Source organism: Helianthus annuus, chromosome 10 (assembly GCF_002127325.2).
Source record: "Helianthus annuus cultivar XRQ/B chromosome 10, HanXRQr2.0-SUNRISE, whole genome shotgun sequence".
In the NCBI taxonomy this organism is placed as follows: Eukaryota; Viridiplantae; Streptophyta; class Magnoliopsida; order Asterales; family Asteraceae; genus Helianthus; species Helianthus annuus.
This window is the reverse complement of record NC_035442.2, coordinates 67545055-67562846: the sequence shown is the minus strand read 5'-3', so window position 1 is coordinate 67562846 and position 17792 is coordinate 67545055. Positions and strand designations below refer to the sequence as shown.

At 39.3% G+C, this 17792-nt stretch overlaps 1 protein-coding gene across 1 annotated transcript; it reads right to left on the bottom strand.

Annotated features, from left to right (window-relative positions):
- Positions 1-9064: 9064 nt before the first annotated feature.
- On the bottom strand, positions 9065-11603 carry LOC110881888 (uveal autoantigen with coiled-coil domains and ankyrin repeats-like). The gene is made up of 5 exons (XM_035978203.1): positions 11366-11603; positions 11035-11277; positions 10503-10990; positions 9546-10022; positions 9065-9457 (listed from the first exon to the last, which is right to left on the bottom strand). Exons 1-5 carry the CDS (start codon positions 11601-11603, stop codon positions 9065-9067), a joined length of 1839 nt encoding a protein of 612 aa, XP_035834096.1.
- Between the last annotated feature and the right edge of the window lie 6189 nt (positions 11604-17792).

Sequence of the window (17792 nt, the reverse complement as noted above, 5' to 3'; positions counted from 1 at the left end):
ATAGCGATGACACCCATGAATCCTCAGTTAGTGCCTCCTTATAGGTTCTCGGTTCAATCTGCGAGATAAAACAACTAAGTGAAAATTCAGTTTGTAAAGGAGTTACTTTTGTATAAAAACAAGTAAGTCCATGATCAATCTGTCATCTGGTGCGGACTCCTGACTGCAGCTCTCCTATGATCAACTCCTCTGGATGATATGAAAGAGTCCTCAGCATCACCTCACCAGGAACATCCACTTCGCCTTCCAAATTTGTGATGTTCTGATCCGCAACTTGTTCATTGACAAGAATTGTCTGTTATGAAGATTGGATTTGCTCCCCCTCAGACTCTGAATCACCATGGTCAAAAGTTGGTATATCATCAGATTCTGAATTATCATTGACCACCGTCTGATTTTCAGGAGCAGGTTCACGTTCTGAAGATGTCGGATTTTGCTGAACTTCATCATTCTCTCCAGCATGACTTGGACCAGCTTCATCATCATCGGAAGTTTGTCGTTGACGTGTAGAAGACCCTGCTGGGAATCTCTCCTGAGATGCTTCATATTCTCTTCATATATCCAACTTGTCAAGAACTCTGGCTCTTCTCCCAACTCGAATGAATCTGTTAGGATCGGAGGCTATCATGATTATGCTTATTTGTAAGAATTTGGCAAATCAATGGATATAAAACGATGTAAAGTGCAGCGGAAATGAATACAAACTTTATAAACATAATCAAAGAAGAGAATAGTTTGATAAACACATGCTTTCTCATTAGAGTTGAATGATTATAGTAAAAATCAAAAGATTACAAGCAAGCTTACAATACTAAGCTCCCCCTCAGCCTGATGCCCCAAGGTTGGTTGTACAAGATGAAAGGATTGAATTGAGGAGAGAAACTCACTCAAAACGATCAAATGTAACAGTACAGAGTACTGTTACATTTATAAACAATCCAAACCACTGAAAGCATCTCAGCTGACGTCACCATGAAAGTGACATCTAACAACCTAACAAACTCTATCTACTGATCTATACAACTACTGCTTTTCTAACTACTGATATTGTATAAAGTTTACATAAGATGAATAGAAATGCTGCTGTATCATTCCACTGCTGTGAACCCAGCAGTACTTGTCATGAACAGTAGTGCTTGACTCAAGGCAGCAGATTGAACAGTAGGGCTTTTAGTCTTCATCAGTCTTTGTGTTGATCAGCAGTTGTAGGTCAGCAGATGTTGATATAGGCAGTACTTTGGAGCATATCAGATGTTTGAGCCACATTCAAGGGGAAAGCAAAGTGTAGGCTGCTGCTTATTGTTAGTCCACTGATGTGATCCGGTTTTGGCTTTACATTATCTGTTCCTCTGGTAGGGTTCAATCCCAACAATCTCCCCCTGGAGCAGATAATGCCAAAACCCTTCATTATTCAGGACCTTTATTTCTCGCCAAAAGTTCCTTAGCTTGTCTTTTAAATTCAGCTTCAAATTCCTTGGAACTTAGATCATCTTCATCCCTATACAGTGTAAGTTCAAGTAGATCCTGCAAATCTTCAACACTAAGGCCTAGTGCTTCTGTCCTTGATATGTACTTCACTTCACCATTAGTTCTGACCAGAGTCAATACTTGGGTCTTTTGATCAGATATCCACTTTAGTATTTTTAAACCAAATGGGTTTCTTGGGAGAGATTTATTCTTGGATGAGTTTGGAGATGATGGCCTTGTGAACACTTGCAGACTTTCAGACATTCTTTTGAAGGCCATCTCAATGACATTGTTAGCTGCAGCTATGTCTTCTGCAGTCTCCTTTTCGATCAGCTCTTGCCTTTCAATGTCTGTCATGCCTGTTGTAGTGTTTGGTGATGCAGGACTGGTTATTACCTTCTTAAAAAGGTTCTGAAGCTTTGTTGAGTTCTCTTCTTTTAATCCCATTTTTATGATGGCATCATTGAAGTACTCAGCTTCCTTTTCCTTGACCTCTTCTTCAGACAATTGTTTTCCTTTTTCTTGGTTTGACACAAGAGTAGGATTATCTGTTGTTTTGAACAGTGTTTTGAGGCTTTCAATCTGCTGTTCAAGCTTCATCATTTGTTCATGTTTCTTTGAAGCACTTGAAACAGTTATCTTTCTTTTCTTTAGCCTTTCATATGCTTCATCAGTCTGCTGTTTTGACCATTTTGATATCGCTTCAGCAGTATCCATTTTAGCATCCACCAGCTCATTTTTCTTTCCTTTATACTCAGCAGTTAGGTTAGCAATGAGCTTTTTGTATTTGCTCCAGTTTGGAGCATTCTTCTTCTTTGTAGGATCATTCATGATTTTTTCAATCCTCTCTGCCTCATCCTTTAGAGCGACTATTGGCCATTCTTCAAACTGTTGTTCTTCAGCAGGATAGAATTTCTCTTTCATGATGTAGGCTAGATATTGTTTTCTTAACTTTTTCTTTTGATCAGCCTTTTCTTTGTTTAGGTCTTGTGCGAACTCTTCTATCTGCTTTACTTTTGTGAAGTAGAACTCCATTCTTTTAGCAATGCCTTCGTCACTTAGACCTTCACTTTCACTATCAACTTTAACTCTTGTTTTAGCTTGCTTTGCCTTGATCTTGAGGTAATCATCCATATCTTCTGGTGCCATGTAGCCTATGAGTGAGGAGAATCTTCTTTTTGAAGGATCCTCTTTTGTAATTGCCTCATCTCATTTTTGATAGCTTCAAGTTCCAGTGGATATTTTGCAGCATTAGGATCATGTATACCCTCATTGGCAGAGATTGGCTTTCTTTTTCTGTTGAAGAGCTTTGGTTGTGATGTAGGAAAGGCGAGAGCAGTGGTGGATGGTTGACTAACAGCTGTTGAAACAACTGGTGCCTCATCCACTGTTGTCATTACAACTACTGATGTATCAGCAGATGTCTTCTGCTTTTGAGCAGGGGTTGTGATGGCAGTTGTTTGAGTGGTGATGAGTGGCTGACTAACAGTAGTTGAAATAACTGGTGTTTCAACCACTGTTGCCATTACAACAGATGTTATAACATCTGCCATCTTCTACTTTTTGGCAGGAGGTGATGATGGTTTGGCTGTCTTTGATGGTGATGGTGGTTTTGGTGCTGTAGACACAGATGGTGGTGGAACCGTAGTTGTGGTGGTGTGTGGTGATGTGGTGTGTGTTGATACTGCAGTTTTGGTTTGGCTACTTTCTGGCTCAACATATATACCATCATCAATTCCCTTTTTCTTCCACTTGATCTTCTCCCCCTTTTTGGCATTATCTGAGAAGGTTCGTTCATGAAGAGAACAGTGGAGGGAACTTTTCCAGAGGCACTTTGAATTAGAGCTTTGATAGCTTTGATATCTGCCTGGGTATCTTTGAATCTTGATTCCACCATATTTGTCAGCTTTTGAACATGTATAGCATGCTGCTGATCTGCCATCTGCTTTTGTCTTTCCAGCAGTGGTTGAAATAGATTCCATAACTCATTTGCAGCAGGTGCCTGTTGAGCAGGTGCTTGAGCAGGAGGAGCAGTGGATTGGCTTTCTGAGCTTTTAACAGCTGCTGCACCATATCTTTTATTTCAGCAACTGAGGTTTCAAGGTTTTCGACCCTGCCCGTCAATTCCTGATATCTTGAATCATCACCTGAATTAACAGGATCATCTGAATCCCCACCAGCAGTGGTTTTACCAATGAATGACTTAGGAACAGAGTCCCAAAAGTCAGCCATTGATGCCCCTTGTTCTTGGTACTGGGGACTTCTTTCTTCAGCACTTGATAACCTTTTGATATTGCCAGTAGTTAAAACAATCTCACTGGTGGTTCTCAGTGGTGCTATTGAAGAAATTGCCTTCAATGGAGTCTTATGAATGTAACCACTGTCCAAATGTAAACCAGTGGGTTCAACATTTGTAGTGGCTGCTCCACTTGAACTACTGACAGGAATTACTTGTAATTCCTGCAGTGTAACCCCCTCAGTTGTTGCTGGGATAGCAGAAATGTCAACATCAGACCCAGTCACCTGTTGAAGTATACTCTCAGTGATAGGTGTTTGAGAGGAACTGGTTTGTGTCTGAGTAGCATCAACTGCATGCAACAAGGGTATAGTGGATGGTGGTATTATGTGGGGTGAGGGTAAAGGAGTTGAAAGAGACATGTCCTTGGGATCAGGACTGTGGAAGATGGATCCGAGTGGGTCCAGAGCTTCATATTGTGGTGTCCCTATGTTTACAACCTGATCCTTTTGTGAGGATGCAGGAGGAGTTTGAGGCAAGGGTTGAGATCTTCCTTCCACCTGCTGTGAGGAAGTAGCAGCAGTGGTTATTGGTGACTTTTGTGCTGTCACTGGCATTGACTCTGGGATCTCATCTTCCAGAGATGCCTTCGTTTTGGGTTTGGTGGGCTTTCTAGATATTTTCTTTTTGGTTCTTTTTGTGGTGGCAGGTGTGGGTTTCAAAACAGTAGGTGTGCTGCTTTGATCACCTGGAGCAGTGGGCTCAGCAGCAGATACCTGAGGAGCAGTTTCATCTGCTAAATTCTGCTCAGGTACCCTTGCTTTTGTTTTTACAGGGGCTAACATCCTTGAGAAAGTCTCAGGTGTTAAGCTATTTATTTTAAAAGGAGAACCTTGTTTGAGCAAATCTACTTCTTTCTTTTTAAGTTTTTGTTCAAGATAATAACTCAGAAATCGTGGAAAGAGCAGAAATGCTTTGCTGTCAACGTTCTTTACCATATCATTAAAAATTTCCTGGGAGTAATTGTAATCTTTATTATTTAAAATGGCATAGCCCAGACATTGAATTTTTAATGGTATTTCATTGTAAGATGTTGTTTCATTTGAAGCACACATCAAAAGTGTGTGAAATAAAAATCTGGGTGCAGAAGGAAAATAACCTTTTTGTAAGGTATCCCTTTTAGGTTGTTCTGCATATCCCCTGTTCAGAAAATCATTTTTCAACTCGGTTTTTGAAAAAGAAATTTTACCTTTCTGATCATCGAGTTTGAAAACTTCTGAAATAGATTGCGGGGTGATTTGGATGACTTTACCCTTTATTGAGGAGTTTATGGCTTTGATGACATCATCTTGTTTCTCAAGAGTGGCATTTTTCCAAAACTCTCTCTGGGTTTCCAGGTAGATGGGAGAATCTGCTGTTAACAAAGTTTTATACTTTGATGCAGATATGATGTCTATGATGGAATTGAAAGTGTTGTCGGTTGTGGGTTTTGTGAGTATACCCACGTAGTTGTGAGGAGCTTTGCATGGTATTTCGCTCGCTTCAACAGCCATTTGAGTGGCGTCTGTTGGGGTGGAGGAAGAAGATGGTTTTGATTTTGACTTCGATTTTGGTTTCGTCATTTTTGATGAAGAAGATCGAAGAAAGTTTTTGGAGTTATGAGAGGGTAACTGCTTTGAGAAGAAAATGTTTGGAATTCAATTCGACAGTGTGAGCCTCTGTTTTGGTTTAATCAGGGTTTTATTTTAGGGAAAAAGTGAATGCTGATGTGGCAGCGGTTATAATGATCTGACGGCTAAAAGCTGACCACGTGCCAACCCCTGATGAAATAATAAATAATGGAGGACAGTTGTTTTGACAACCACTGATGGATCAAGCATCAGTAGTTACAACGTTAATGAAATGAAGCAGTGGGTGTATCAGTGGATAGAACAATAATTTTAAACATCAGTGTTTTTGAAAGAGCAGGGGTTGACTATCAGCAGTGGACAAACTTTATAGAGCAGATGTTGAGGCACAACAACATTTAAGGTATAACAGTGGTTGAAGACAATAATGAGGATCATTAGTATAACAACTGTTTGTGCAGCAGTGTTTTTGACTTTTGACAAATAATTTTAGCATCTGCTTGTTCAGATGTAGGAATTTGATTTTGTCTTGTGAAAGCACAATATCTTATCTAACATCTCTTGAACACCAGAAATGCTATTCTTAACAAAATACATTTTAGATGTATATTATCAAGATTAAATTGCCAGCAGTTATCTACAGAAATTTTTGTTCAAGGTTTTGCCACATGTTCATTACTCCTGACAGTGGTTTAGCATCCCAGATGATGAAGACTTTTCTACTAAAGCTACTCATTTTGTGTCTAATTACTTGAACTAGAACATGAGTATCTCAGTAGTTCAAAATCAATTTGCAATCAATTTTTGATCTGTGACAACCAAACTTGAGCTTAACATGACCTTGATATGTGTGCCATTTCCTTTTGATCAGATTTGAGGATAGTAATTTCACACAAAAATTAAGAAATTACATCCTGACCGGTGAGAAACTTTTACCATAAAAAATGAGTAAAAGTACAAAATATATTATCCAGGGAAAAATGAGATAATATATCCGGTTTTATTTGAGAAAAACACCTTAAAAAAATTAAAGAATGTTTTGAAAATCATCAAAAGGATCTGACAGCTTTTCAAGTAAGTTCATGATCATGTCATTCTCAAGTTATTTTGACCATTGTTTGGGGTCATTTTTTAGACAATTGATTGCAAATTCTTCTTTTAAGGACAATCAACTGGAGATGCCATTTTTACTTGAACGATTCCTGTATTTGATGAAAGCACACAGTTGCATGATGACCACTGTTTACCTAACTTTGACCTCATTAGTGTTTTATGCTTATACTCTTATTCTTTTGGATTCAAACGTTTTAAGATAGCCACACTTTGAGTTTTGTTCATTCTCTTCTTTTTACCCTTCCCATTCATATGTACAGAAATACTCACTGTGAGACTTTATTTTGAGGAAACTTAGTCCAGAATCATTTTGAAGTTGTGTTTTGTGAGATCTGGCCACATTTGTACATGTTTTATTACCAGATCTCACATTACATATGATTTGGACTGTTTTGACACCTTATTTTCTTAATGTGTTTTGACAAAGTTGATTTGGTCCTTTTGAGGATTCTCAACCTGCCTTTGAGCACATAAGAAGTTTTGACTAAAGCTTTATTTCCCTCTTTCTATGTTAGCAGAGCACCAATGTTTAGATGAACATAGGTTTTGCTAATCTGAGGTGCATACTTTAGTGTAAAATATGAAAACATCACAAATTTCATAACAACAGTTGAAATCAATTTTGAAAGAAGATAAACATACCATAGTTTACCAGATAAGTTTCCAGATCTAGAAACTATGAATGATTTGTGCATGACATCATCAGTTGTATGAGATTTGTGAATTTTATGACATCTTGGTTGTTTTACAGAGCTTTTGAGTCATCATTTTGAACATGATTTCTCGTTACTCTGTTTTTCAACTAAATACAATCAACCTCAGTATCAATGAATTTTGAGCTGAACTGTTATGTCAAATTGATTGTTAGATCGAATTTGACTGTCCAAGCTCTGATACCAATTGTTAGGATCGGAGGCTATCATGATTATGCTTGTTTGTAAGAATTTGGCAAATCAATGGATATAAAACGATGTAAAGTGCAGCGGAAATGAATACAAACTTTATAAACATAATCAAAGAAGAGAATAGTTTGATAAACACATGCTTTCTCATTAGAGTTGAATGATTACAATAAAAATCATAAGATTACAAGCATGCTTACAATACTAACCTCCCCCTCAACCTGATGCCCCAAGGTTGGTTGTACAAGATGAAAGGATTGAATTGAGGAGAGAAACTCACTCAAAACGATCAAATGTAACAGTACAGAGTATTGTTACATTTATAAACAATCCAAACCACTGAAAGCATCTCAGTTGACGTCACCATGAAAGTGACATCTAACAACCTAACAAACTCTATCTACTGATCTATACAACTACTGCTTTTCTAACTACTGATATTGTATAAAGTTTACATAAGATGAATAGAAATGCTGCTGTATCATTCCACTGCTGTGAACCCAGCAGTACTTGTCATGAACAGCAGTGCTTGACTCAAGGCAGCAGATTGAACAACAGGGCTTTTAGTCTTCATCAGTCTTTGTGTTGATCAGCAATTGTAGGTCAGCAGATGTTGATATAGGCAGTACTTTGGAGCATATCAGATGTTTGAGCCACATTCAAGGGGAAAGCAAAGTGTAGGCTGCTGCTTATTGTTAGTCCACTGATGTGATCCGGTTTTGGCTTTACATTATCTGTTCCTCTGGTAGGGTTCAATCCCAACAGAATCCCATAGAGTATCATAGTTGAAGCACCATGAGTCTGCGGGCTTCTGTGGTGGCATTGTATAACCCTGGCACTCAACATGCTGTGCTTCGATGATCTGCTTCATATATGGAACAAAGACTCTTCTCATTGGACTTGCATATCCCACGAAGATACCTTCAAAGCTCTTTGCACCAAACTTGCCATCGGGATCTAGAATTGTGTAGGGAGACCCGAACGGTTCCAAATACTCGAGGTTAGGCTTGCGATTGTTAATCAGCTTGAAGCATGTCTTGTTGTGCTTTTTCACTGTAAGGACCCGATTGAGAGTATAGCAAGCGGCTGACACTTATTCTTACCAGAAATTGACAGGTAATTTGGAATCAGCAAGCATCGTCCTAGCCTTTTCGATCAGCATCCTATTCTTTCTTTCTGCGACTCCATTCTGTTGTGGAGTATAAGGCACGCTGAATTCTTGCAGTATACCTTTTCTATCACAAAAATTCTTCCATTTTGTTATTCTTAAACTCCGTACTGTTGTCACTTCTTAATCTTCTAATACGAGTTCGGTTCAAGTTCTCAATCTTCCTGAAAAGTCTTAGCAAACTCTCGAATGTTTCATCCTTTGTCTTCAAGAACGACACTCACGAAAATATCGAATAGTCGTCTGTGACTACTAAGTAGTAGAGATCGCCTGTTATGCTCTTGACATTCACAGGACCAAAGAGATCCATGTGAAGTCTCTCCAACGGCTTCGAGACAGAGTTCATCTTCTTGCACGGGTGAGAATTCTTTCGCTGTTTACCTTTGACACAACTAATGCACTCCCCCTCAAGATGGAAACTCTTTAAATGAACACCTTTTTCCAAATCGTTATGAACCAGGTGATTCATTTTGCGCACGTGGATGTGGTCCATCTTCCGGTGCCACAATACAGACTCCTTCTCAGTGGCTCTTGACATGAAGCAGTGAGTTTAACCCATGGTAGTCGTGGCTATGCTTATATCCAACACGTACAGATCATTCACTCGCGATGCTCTCATGATGACCCAATCCTCAGGGATGACAAACCCCGGCTTCAGAATCAGACATTGTTTATCCATGAAGTGTGTGGAATACATTCTATCACAAATATGCGAAATGCTCAGAAGATTGTTTTCCAGCTCGGCGATGTAATTAACTCTCTCAAACGTGATAACACCGTTTGACAACGTTCCTTCACCAGCTATACGTCCTCCTTGATTACCAGCGAATCCGACGTAACCACCGTTAAACCCTCTAACATCGTACAACAGGGTTTTTCTCCCTGTCATGTGTCGAGAAGCTCCACTATCCATTATCCAACGTGAGATTGATCTCGGGAGCTCCTGCACATATCACAAATACTTAGTTAGATTTTGAAGCAACCCAAGCCTCTTTCGACTCAGGTAGCTTGACATTGATGTGGGTTGTTACGGTGTACAATGGTGGGAAATTCTTATCATTCATTTTAAGGCTCTCTTCAGACCCAATCTCAACCTTTTTATACAAAAAGAATTCCTTTTCCGGAGGTTGACCAGATGATTGGTCTTTCTTCGGAACATACTTCTTCCCTGGTGGGGTAGAAGTTTGTTTCTCAAGTTTCTCGTAGAAATCCAAAGGTACATACATCTTCTTAGTTGAAGATGATGGTTTTGCAGACTCAGAAACCTTTGGTTTTGAAGAACTTGTTGTTTTAGCCTCAGATTTCGGCTTCCAAGCTTGTTGCGAAGAAGCTGCCCGTTTGTAAAATTTATCAGTTTTAGTTACCGACTCTTTTACGGGTTCAGTTTTGACTTTGATGTTTTCTTTTTGCAAAACTTTCTTCTCCACAAACATCGGCGCTTTGCCTTTTACATCGTCTTTCTTCTTTGGACTCTCGACTACCACAGACTTAGGCTTCGAGTTGGTGCACTTTCGTGCAATGTGTCCAACTTGATTACATTTAAAGCACGTGCGGGTATCAACTTCCCGACTTTTGCCTTCAGCCTGAGGTTGTGAGGCCTTTTTCTCAAAGAACTCTTTGTTTGATTTTGAAAAAAAAATCAGACTCTTGTTCAGAAATTGAATTTGAGCTTTTGACAAACACTTTCTTTTCGACAAACTTCTTGTTTTGAAAGTTCTTTTTCTGATTATTCTTACCACCCTGATAACCTCCCGACCATCTGTTTTGATTGTTATTGTTAAAACGTGGTGGTACAACAGGTTTCTTGTAGTAAGCTTTTTGTCTTTTTCAAAATTCATCATTCTTTTCAAACTTTTCAAACTCTCAACTTCAAAAACATCAATTTCCACCAACTTGAAAACTTTCTTTAACTTGTCAACATTTACATTCTCAAGTGGAAATTCAAGATCCGAAAACAACTTATCAGAACCAGACATCTTGTACATCACAAGAGTAGGTTCATCACTTAAGTTGTTTTGGGATTTTGATTTCGGAATGTAGTTGTTTAAGAAACATTCTTCATCTTCAGCTGAGTCACTGTCTGACTTTAAAACGTTTTCAACCACATTTTTTGCGACTTCAGACCGAACACTGTCTTCATCGGATGATGAAGTGAATGTGACATCGATAGTTTCTGGAAGTTTTACATCATTTGTTTCATCATCATTATCCAACCCAGATTTTGTCTTTGAAAAATTGTTTAACATGGGTGGTGGAACTTGATGATAACCAACTCCAGTTCCATCTGAGTATACATCTTCACCAGCTTTGTTCTTCCCAATTGGTTTGGGAACTATATGCTGAAGAACAAAGCTTGTGGAGCTGTAACTGTTCAGTTTCAGATTAATTCTCTCATTTTCAATCTTAGCTTCCTGAAACTGAAGCTTAAGATTGGCAATCTCATCAAGCTGCTGGTTGATATCTGTTTTTCTTTTGTCTGAAGAACTCCAGACAATTGAAAATTCTCTTTAGAAGTTTTACTGTTTCGCTCATCAGAATCTTTGATTGTTTTTTTTAGCTTCTCATGATTTTCGGAAAGTTGTCGGTTTTCATGAATTAACTTCTCATTTTCTTTCCTAAATCTTTCTACATCACTTTTATCTTTTTCAATTTTCTCACTTAATTCTTTAATTCTTTCATTTGAAGCTCTCACAAGTTTAACATGACTTAAGATTTGATCTTCAACCATTTTGACTTTAGCAACCAGCTCTTCAGTCTTTTTGACTGCGAGATATGCATTTGTGATACAAACGTTGCATTTTTTTCATGCAATTTTTGCAATCACTTTCCTTTTTACCCTTCTCAGTCTTACCTGACTCATCTGTTGAACTACTACCACTGACCTCATTTGTTGACATAGACACAGACTTGGAATCTACCTCTAATTCCTTTGCCATCAGCACTTTGCCTGCCATCTTCGTCAGATTCGCTGTGGTCATTTCCTTTGTTGTGTCGATTATGCCATCATCGACTTTCTTTGACTTTTGCTCTTCCTCTTCAGCTTTCCTTGCCTGTTCTCTCTCTCTCTCTCTCTCTCTCTCTCTATTCATCCTCTTGCTTCAGCTGTTCAATGAGGGTTTCAACTATGAGTGTTCCTAGTTCAGCAATCATGTTGCCTTTCGGGTCCAAATAACACTCTCGATCTGAATCCCATCAGTTTGCCTTCTTGGCCTCTTTCCAAGCTCGATAATTTCTATCTTTCATGGTTTAAGCTAACAGCTTCCGACAAATGTATTTCTGCTCTTCAGTTCGTGTGTCTTTGTGTGGTTCAACTTTTGCCATGAACGCATAACCTACAGCATCATCTTTTGGTAGGAATTCACTCCAGTCGAAGCCTTCATCATCATGAATTACTGCTAAGGCTATTGACTTTTCTTTAGGAGTTTCTTCAATTTGTTTCATCCTTGGCGGTTCTTCCCTGTTGCGATGATAAACAACCTTTTTATAATAATCATCATGGAATGGATTGGCTGTTTCATCTAAAGCTACATTCCTGCATTCTCTCTTAAAGTGCCCTTTCTGCTTGCACTTAATGCAGGTAACCTTTGACTTATCGAAGCCCAGCTTCGTTGAAGGTCCACCAATTGAATTTCTCCCGGTTATCTCCATGAATCTCTAGACTCGTCGGATAACACTTGCCATACACCAGCGTATGTCAATTAACTCCATTTCTTCCGGGTCAATTTGATCATAGTCTTCTTTGGTCAAGTTTGTGTTCCCGATCTTTCCAGCTACTAAGCTTTCATAAGATTCCAGGATTCAAGCCAGAAAAACCATCTGCTGCTTAGCTGTTTCTTCGTTAAAATTTTGAGCATTGTTGAGAATTACAGCGATGTTGCACTGGAAGACGTTTTTGGGAGTGTTCTGCCGCTGCTGACTTTCTGAACTTGATGAAGACGACCCTCCATGATAACCGCAGCTCGGAACAGAACTACTGCTTTGTTTCTCCTGATTCGGTGTGCTTGAACTCTCAGCTGAGAACGCAGTTTTAGGCTAAGCAGTTTTAGGTATCATGCTACCCCTATAGGACAGATTGACGTTTTGTTGGTACGAGGTGCTATTGACTTTATTCATCTTCTTAATCTCAAGTTCATGGCTTTCAAACCTCTCTATTAGCCAATCAACAATCACGTCAGACACCTTCATTGTGTTTTTCAACACCAGTGCGTAATACTGCCAATCCTTTTCATCTGGTAAGGATTCTAGCAACTTCTCAACCAATTCTTCCTCTGAGAACGTTATTCCATGTCGGACAAGCTCCAACTTCAAGTGACAGAAACGTTCAATCATCTTCAGCACTGACTCATTCCTCAAGCACGCAAACAGATCGAACTCTTTCTTTAGTAGCCTCTTCTTGTTCTTGACTATCTCAGCCCCTCCAATGCATTTCTGCTTTAATTTTCCCCACAAGTCTTTTACATTTTCATAACTAATTAATGAAATGATATCATCCCTAACAGATTGATGCAATAATGCAATACATTTTTGTTCATGTACAAATATCTCTTGTTCAGAATCGTTTAAGTTTTCGAAATCTTTTCTATCGAGATCAAATCCATTTTTCACACATTTCCAGCTTTGATAAGCGAACGCCTTCAACCAGTCTTCAAACCTGCTTGACCATCTGTTATAATCTTCAATTGCCATGAGCTTTGGCGGTTTGTTGTAAGTACCGTAAGCATTATCAATACTGAGCGAATCAGCAATCGCTTTCTTTGAAGTTTGATTAGTGCTGGTAGTTGTGTTCATCGACGTTGCTGTTGTGTTGTAAGCAAATATATCACTGAATGGATTCATGAACTCGTCACCCATTTTGACAATCACCTGAATAGTTTCAAATACTTAGAAAATTTCACACTTCTCAAAAATTTCAAACTGATGCACTTGGATCGGATGGTGATCCGATCGAGTGGCATAGTCAAGTAACAATTAACAGCTGAGGAGCAAGGATCGGATGGCGACTCGATCGGGTGGTGATCCGATCGAGTGGTCGTTCGATCGAGTGACACAAAGACAATGAAAACTTTAACCTTCAACCTTTCACCGATCGGATGGTGACCCGATTGAGTGACAAGATGACGTAAGCTAATGAAACTTGAACAATCAATGTTACATCGATCGGATGGTGATCCGATCGAGTGACAATGATGACGTCAGCAAGCAATATCCAAGAGTAGTCTATGCTAATCCGATCGGATTGCTGTCCGATCGGGTGGAGGACGTCAGCAAGCACGAAACATTCAACATGGTTTTTGATTGATTTGATCTAGTTTTAGTTTGAATTTTTCTGTGAAAATTTGAAGGAATGATCTCTGTTCAATTGCGAATCTAATGATATGAAATTTGTCAAATTTTGTCCGTAAATTCCCGTTTATTTTTAGGTTTTTCTCATTTTTAAGGTGTAAAAGTGTAAAACACAGCAAGAAATGAGTAGAAGATGAGAAATTGGTCAAATTTCCGGTGAAATTCGACTGAAATCGGCAAAGAATCGCTGAAATTCTGGTGAATTTGCTGTCGTAGATCTCCGATTCAACTTCCTGTGGCTCTGATACCACTTGTTAGGCCGGTTTGTCAGGATCTGTTCGTCTGGAACGTGGTCAGAATCGATCTCAATCTATGTGCGGAATCCATTGATCAAGTCAGAGAATCAACAACAACTCATTCAAGGATTAAATATGTCTGATATCTATTAGATTGATGTGAAAGTACAATAGCTCCGGTGAAATCTCAGACTAGCAGAGGTTCCTTATAAGTTCAGCCAAAGTATTCTAACACTAACACAAGCTAGCTATTTATAGGCAACATCAGGGAGGCTTTAAGTGTCGTCCGATCGGGTGGTGATCCGATCGGATGGCCATCCGATCGGATGACATCAGTTAACCATCAGAATTTACTTTACAATACATCACCGTTCCCTGGGTTGTCGTTACACAAACGTACATACATTTACATACATAAACACAAAAGACATACAAAGTATAAAATAAGACTCAATGCTGACAGAAGCTACAGACATATGAACTAACAAAAGACAAGCCTTTTGTTTGGGGAACTGAACAAGAGACTGCCTTTAAAACTCTCAAGCATATGCTCTGCAATGCTCCCGTCCTTGCTTTACCCGATGGAAACGATGACTTTATTGTCTATTATGATGCCTCGAACCTTGGTCTTGGTTGTGTTCTCATGCAACGAGACAAGGTTATCGCTTACGCATCTCGTCAGCTCAAGATCCACAAGAAGAACTATACAACCCATGACCTCGAGCTAGGCGCAGTTGTTTTTGCGTTGAAGATCTGGCGACACTACCTTTATGGTACTAAGTGTACAGTCTTCACCGACTATAGGAGCCTACATCTTCGGCCAGAAAGAACTGAATGTGCGTCAACGCTGATGGGTAGAACTTCTCAACGATTACGACTATGAGATTCGTTATCACCCTGGCAAAGCAAATGTCGTTGCTGACGCCCTCAGCAGATGAAGCTATTTGCATAGCGTTCGTAATGTTCTAGCCCAGCATCATCTCGAAACCCTCATCCGTGACGCTCAGCATGCCTGTTTCACCGAACGCACTTTGAAGAGGGAAAGAATTTATCATAACGGCGAGCAGTTAGTGAATAAATCGAATGGGATCTTCCATTATTTGGACCGAATTCGGATTCCCAAACGTACTGACTTGCGACAAATCTTGTTGGATGAAGCCCACAAGTCTCGATATTCTTTTCATCCTGGTGCCGATAAGATGTATCATGACCTTCGTCAATGATACTGGTGGCCTGGTATGAAAAAAGGATATCGCTATCTATGTTTCGAAGTGCCTGACTTGCTCGAAAGTCAAGGCTAAACAAAAAAGACCATCTGGCTTGCTTGAACAACCCGTGATCCCGATGTGGAAATGGGAAAGCATAGCCATGGACTTGAGCAAGGAGTGACAGATCGCATTTAGCAATCTTTTCTTCCTTTGACTTCAATCTTGACTTTGACTTTGACTTTCACTTTCATAACACGGGGTGTTACAGCCTCCCCTATTTAAGGGAATTTCGTCCCGAAATTAGGCTTTAGCCGTAACAAACAACTGTGGGTATTTCGCCTTCATGTCACTTTCGAGTTCCCAGTGAACTCCACGCCTCATTTGCCTTCCCAGGGAACCTTCATAATGGGAATGCGTGAGCACCTGAGCTTCTTGGTTTCTCAATCCATGATCTCGACAGGCTTCTCCACGAAGTGTAATGTTTCGTCCACTTAGAGATCCTCTAGCGGAACTTGTAAATCCTGCTCGGCTAGGCACTTTCTGAGGCTCGATACATGGAAAGTCGGGTGAACGTTGCTAAGTTCCTCCGGTAGTTCGAGTCTGTAGGCCACTCTTCTGATCCTTTCCAGAATCTTAAAGGGTCCAACATATCGAGGCGCGAGCTTTCCTTTCTTGCCGAATCTGACCACACCCTTCCAAGGTGATACCTTTAGGAGTACGTAGTCACCAACGTCAAATTCAAGGGGCTTGCGTCGTCTATCGGCCTAACTTTTCTGACGACTCCGAGCTTTCAGTAGATTGTTTCGAATTTGGAGGATCTTGTCTGTCGTTTCTTGCAGTAGCTCGGACCGGTTAGTTGCGCATCTCGATCTCATGCCATACAATCGGCGATCGACATTTTCTTCTGTATAATGCCTCAAATGGTGCCATTTGTATACTAGAATGATAACAGTTATTGTACGAGAATTCGACTAAAGGTAAGTGAGTGTCCCAATTACCACCAAGATCTATGACACACGAGCGAAGCATGTCTTCAAGAGTATGAATCGCTCTTTCAGTCTGACCGTCGGTCTGGGGATGGAAAGCGGTACTTAGATTAAGCGCAGTACCGAGAGCGGATTGAAACATTTCCCAAAGACGCGAGGTAAACCGACCATCGCGGTCAGAGATGATGTCACAAGGTGTACCGTGTCGACAGATCACTTCGTTGGTGTAGATTCAGGCTAATTTTTCTACCTTGAAGTCTTCTCGTATCGGCAGGAAATGAGCAGATTTAGTCAAGCGGTCAATGATAACCCAGATGCTATCGTGACCTGAGGTTGTACGCGGGAGTTTCGTGATTGGAACCAAAACGAGAACGAGAGTATATGTAACACCCCGAAAATATAAAACTTTATATTGAAATTATAAAGTATAAAATAAACAAAAATAAACTAACTAGGAATAAATAACCTAGTTAGTCATAAGTCTAGTTATAACAAGAAACTTGGTTGTAAACATGGAAAAATCTAACTTAAAAATAGATGGGGACCAAAGTTGTCAAGTTTGAAACTTTAATTATTAAAACAAAATAAAAATACCAAACACACACTTTGAGTGTGTGTCTGGTTCGTACAAAACACAGGCGGCTACCAAGAAACCCCCATCAAACCCTAGTTCATGTAAGTTGCTCAAATTGATGACCAAATTCAGTTCCAAATCAAAATCCGAGCATAAAATAGTGATCTCCTCTGAAAAGGGGTCATAAGGTATGTAAATTTTATAGAAAATTTCCATCTAAATTTCTAAATGAACACAAGGAAATTAAAAATTTATGTTGCATGAATGTTGTTTGGATGAATTTGGAATGATGTTGAGTTTAGGAATAAACCCTAGTCAATTACATATTGAAATTTTGCTTATTACTTGTGAGATTCATAATCACCATTGAAGGTATTAACTGGGTTTCGTAGAAACATGTTAAACACTAGGATTATGATTATTCTTCTAGTGTAAATTGAGTTCTATGAAGTGAATTTAGATTTGTTGATGTTAAAATTGATGTGAATTTGCTTTAATTGATGTTAATCTTAGCTAAATGACAAGTTATGAACTTGATTATGAATTGTGTGAAATCATGCCCTTAAAGGCTTAAAAACTGAAATTGGAACTGAAACGCATATTTGTAAATTATGGCGAACTAATGCGTTATATGTTAAAAAAAGAGAGAGTTCTAAACGGTTTGCGGTTGAACTTTATAGAAAAGGAAACTGGAATGTCAAGTGGACAAGCCGGTGGTGACGCGCATTTGAAGGGTGTGCTTTGAAGGTACGTAACCTTGGTTTCGTTACATTATACTTCGATTTTTACTGTAGTTAATATCTTGAAATTAGCAATATGAAAGATTGTAGTTTATTGTAGAAGTGATGAAGTTCACTAGTTAATCAAAACGGGTGAAAAGATTTGTTAAAGTATGTTTGGTTTATCACTAAGATGGTGGATTCCATTAGAC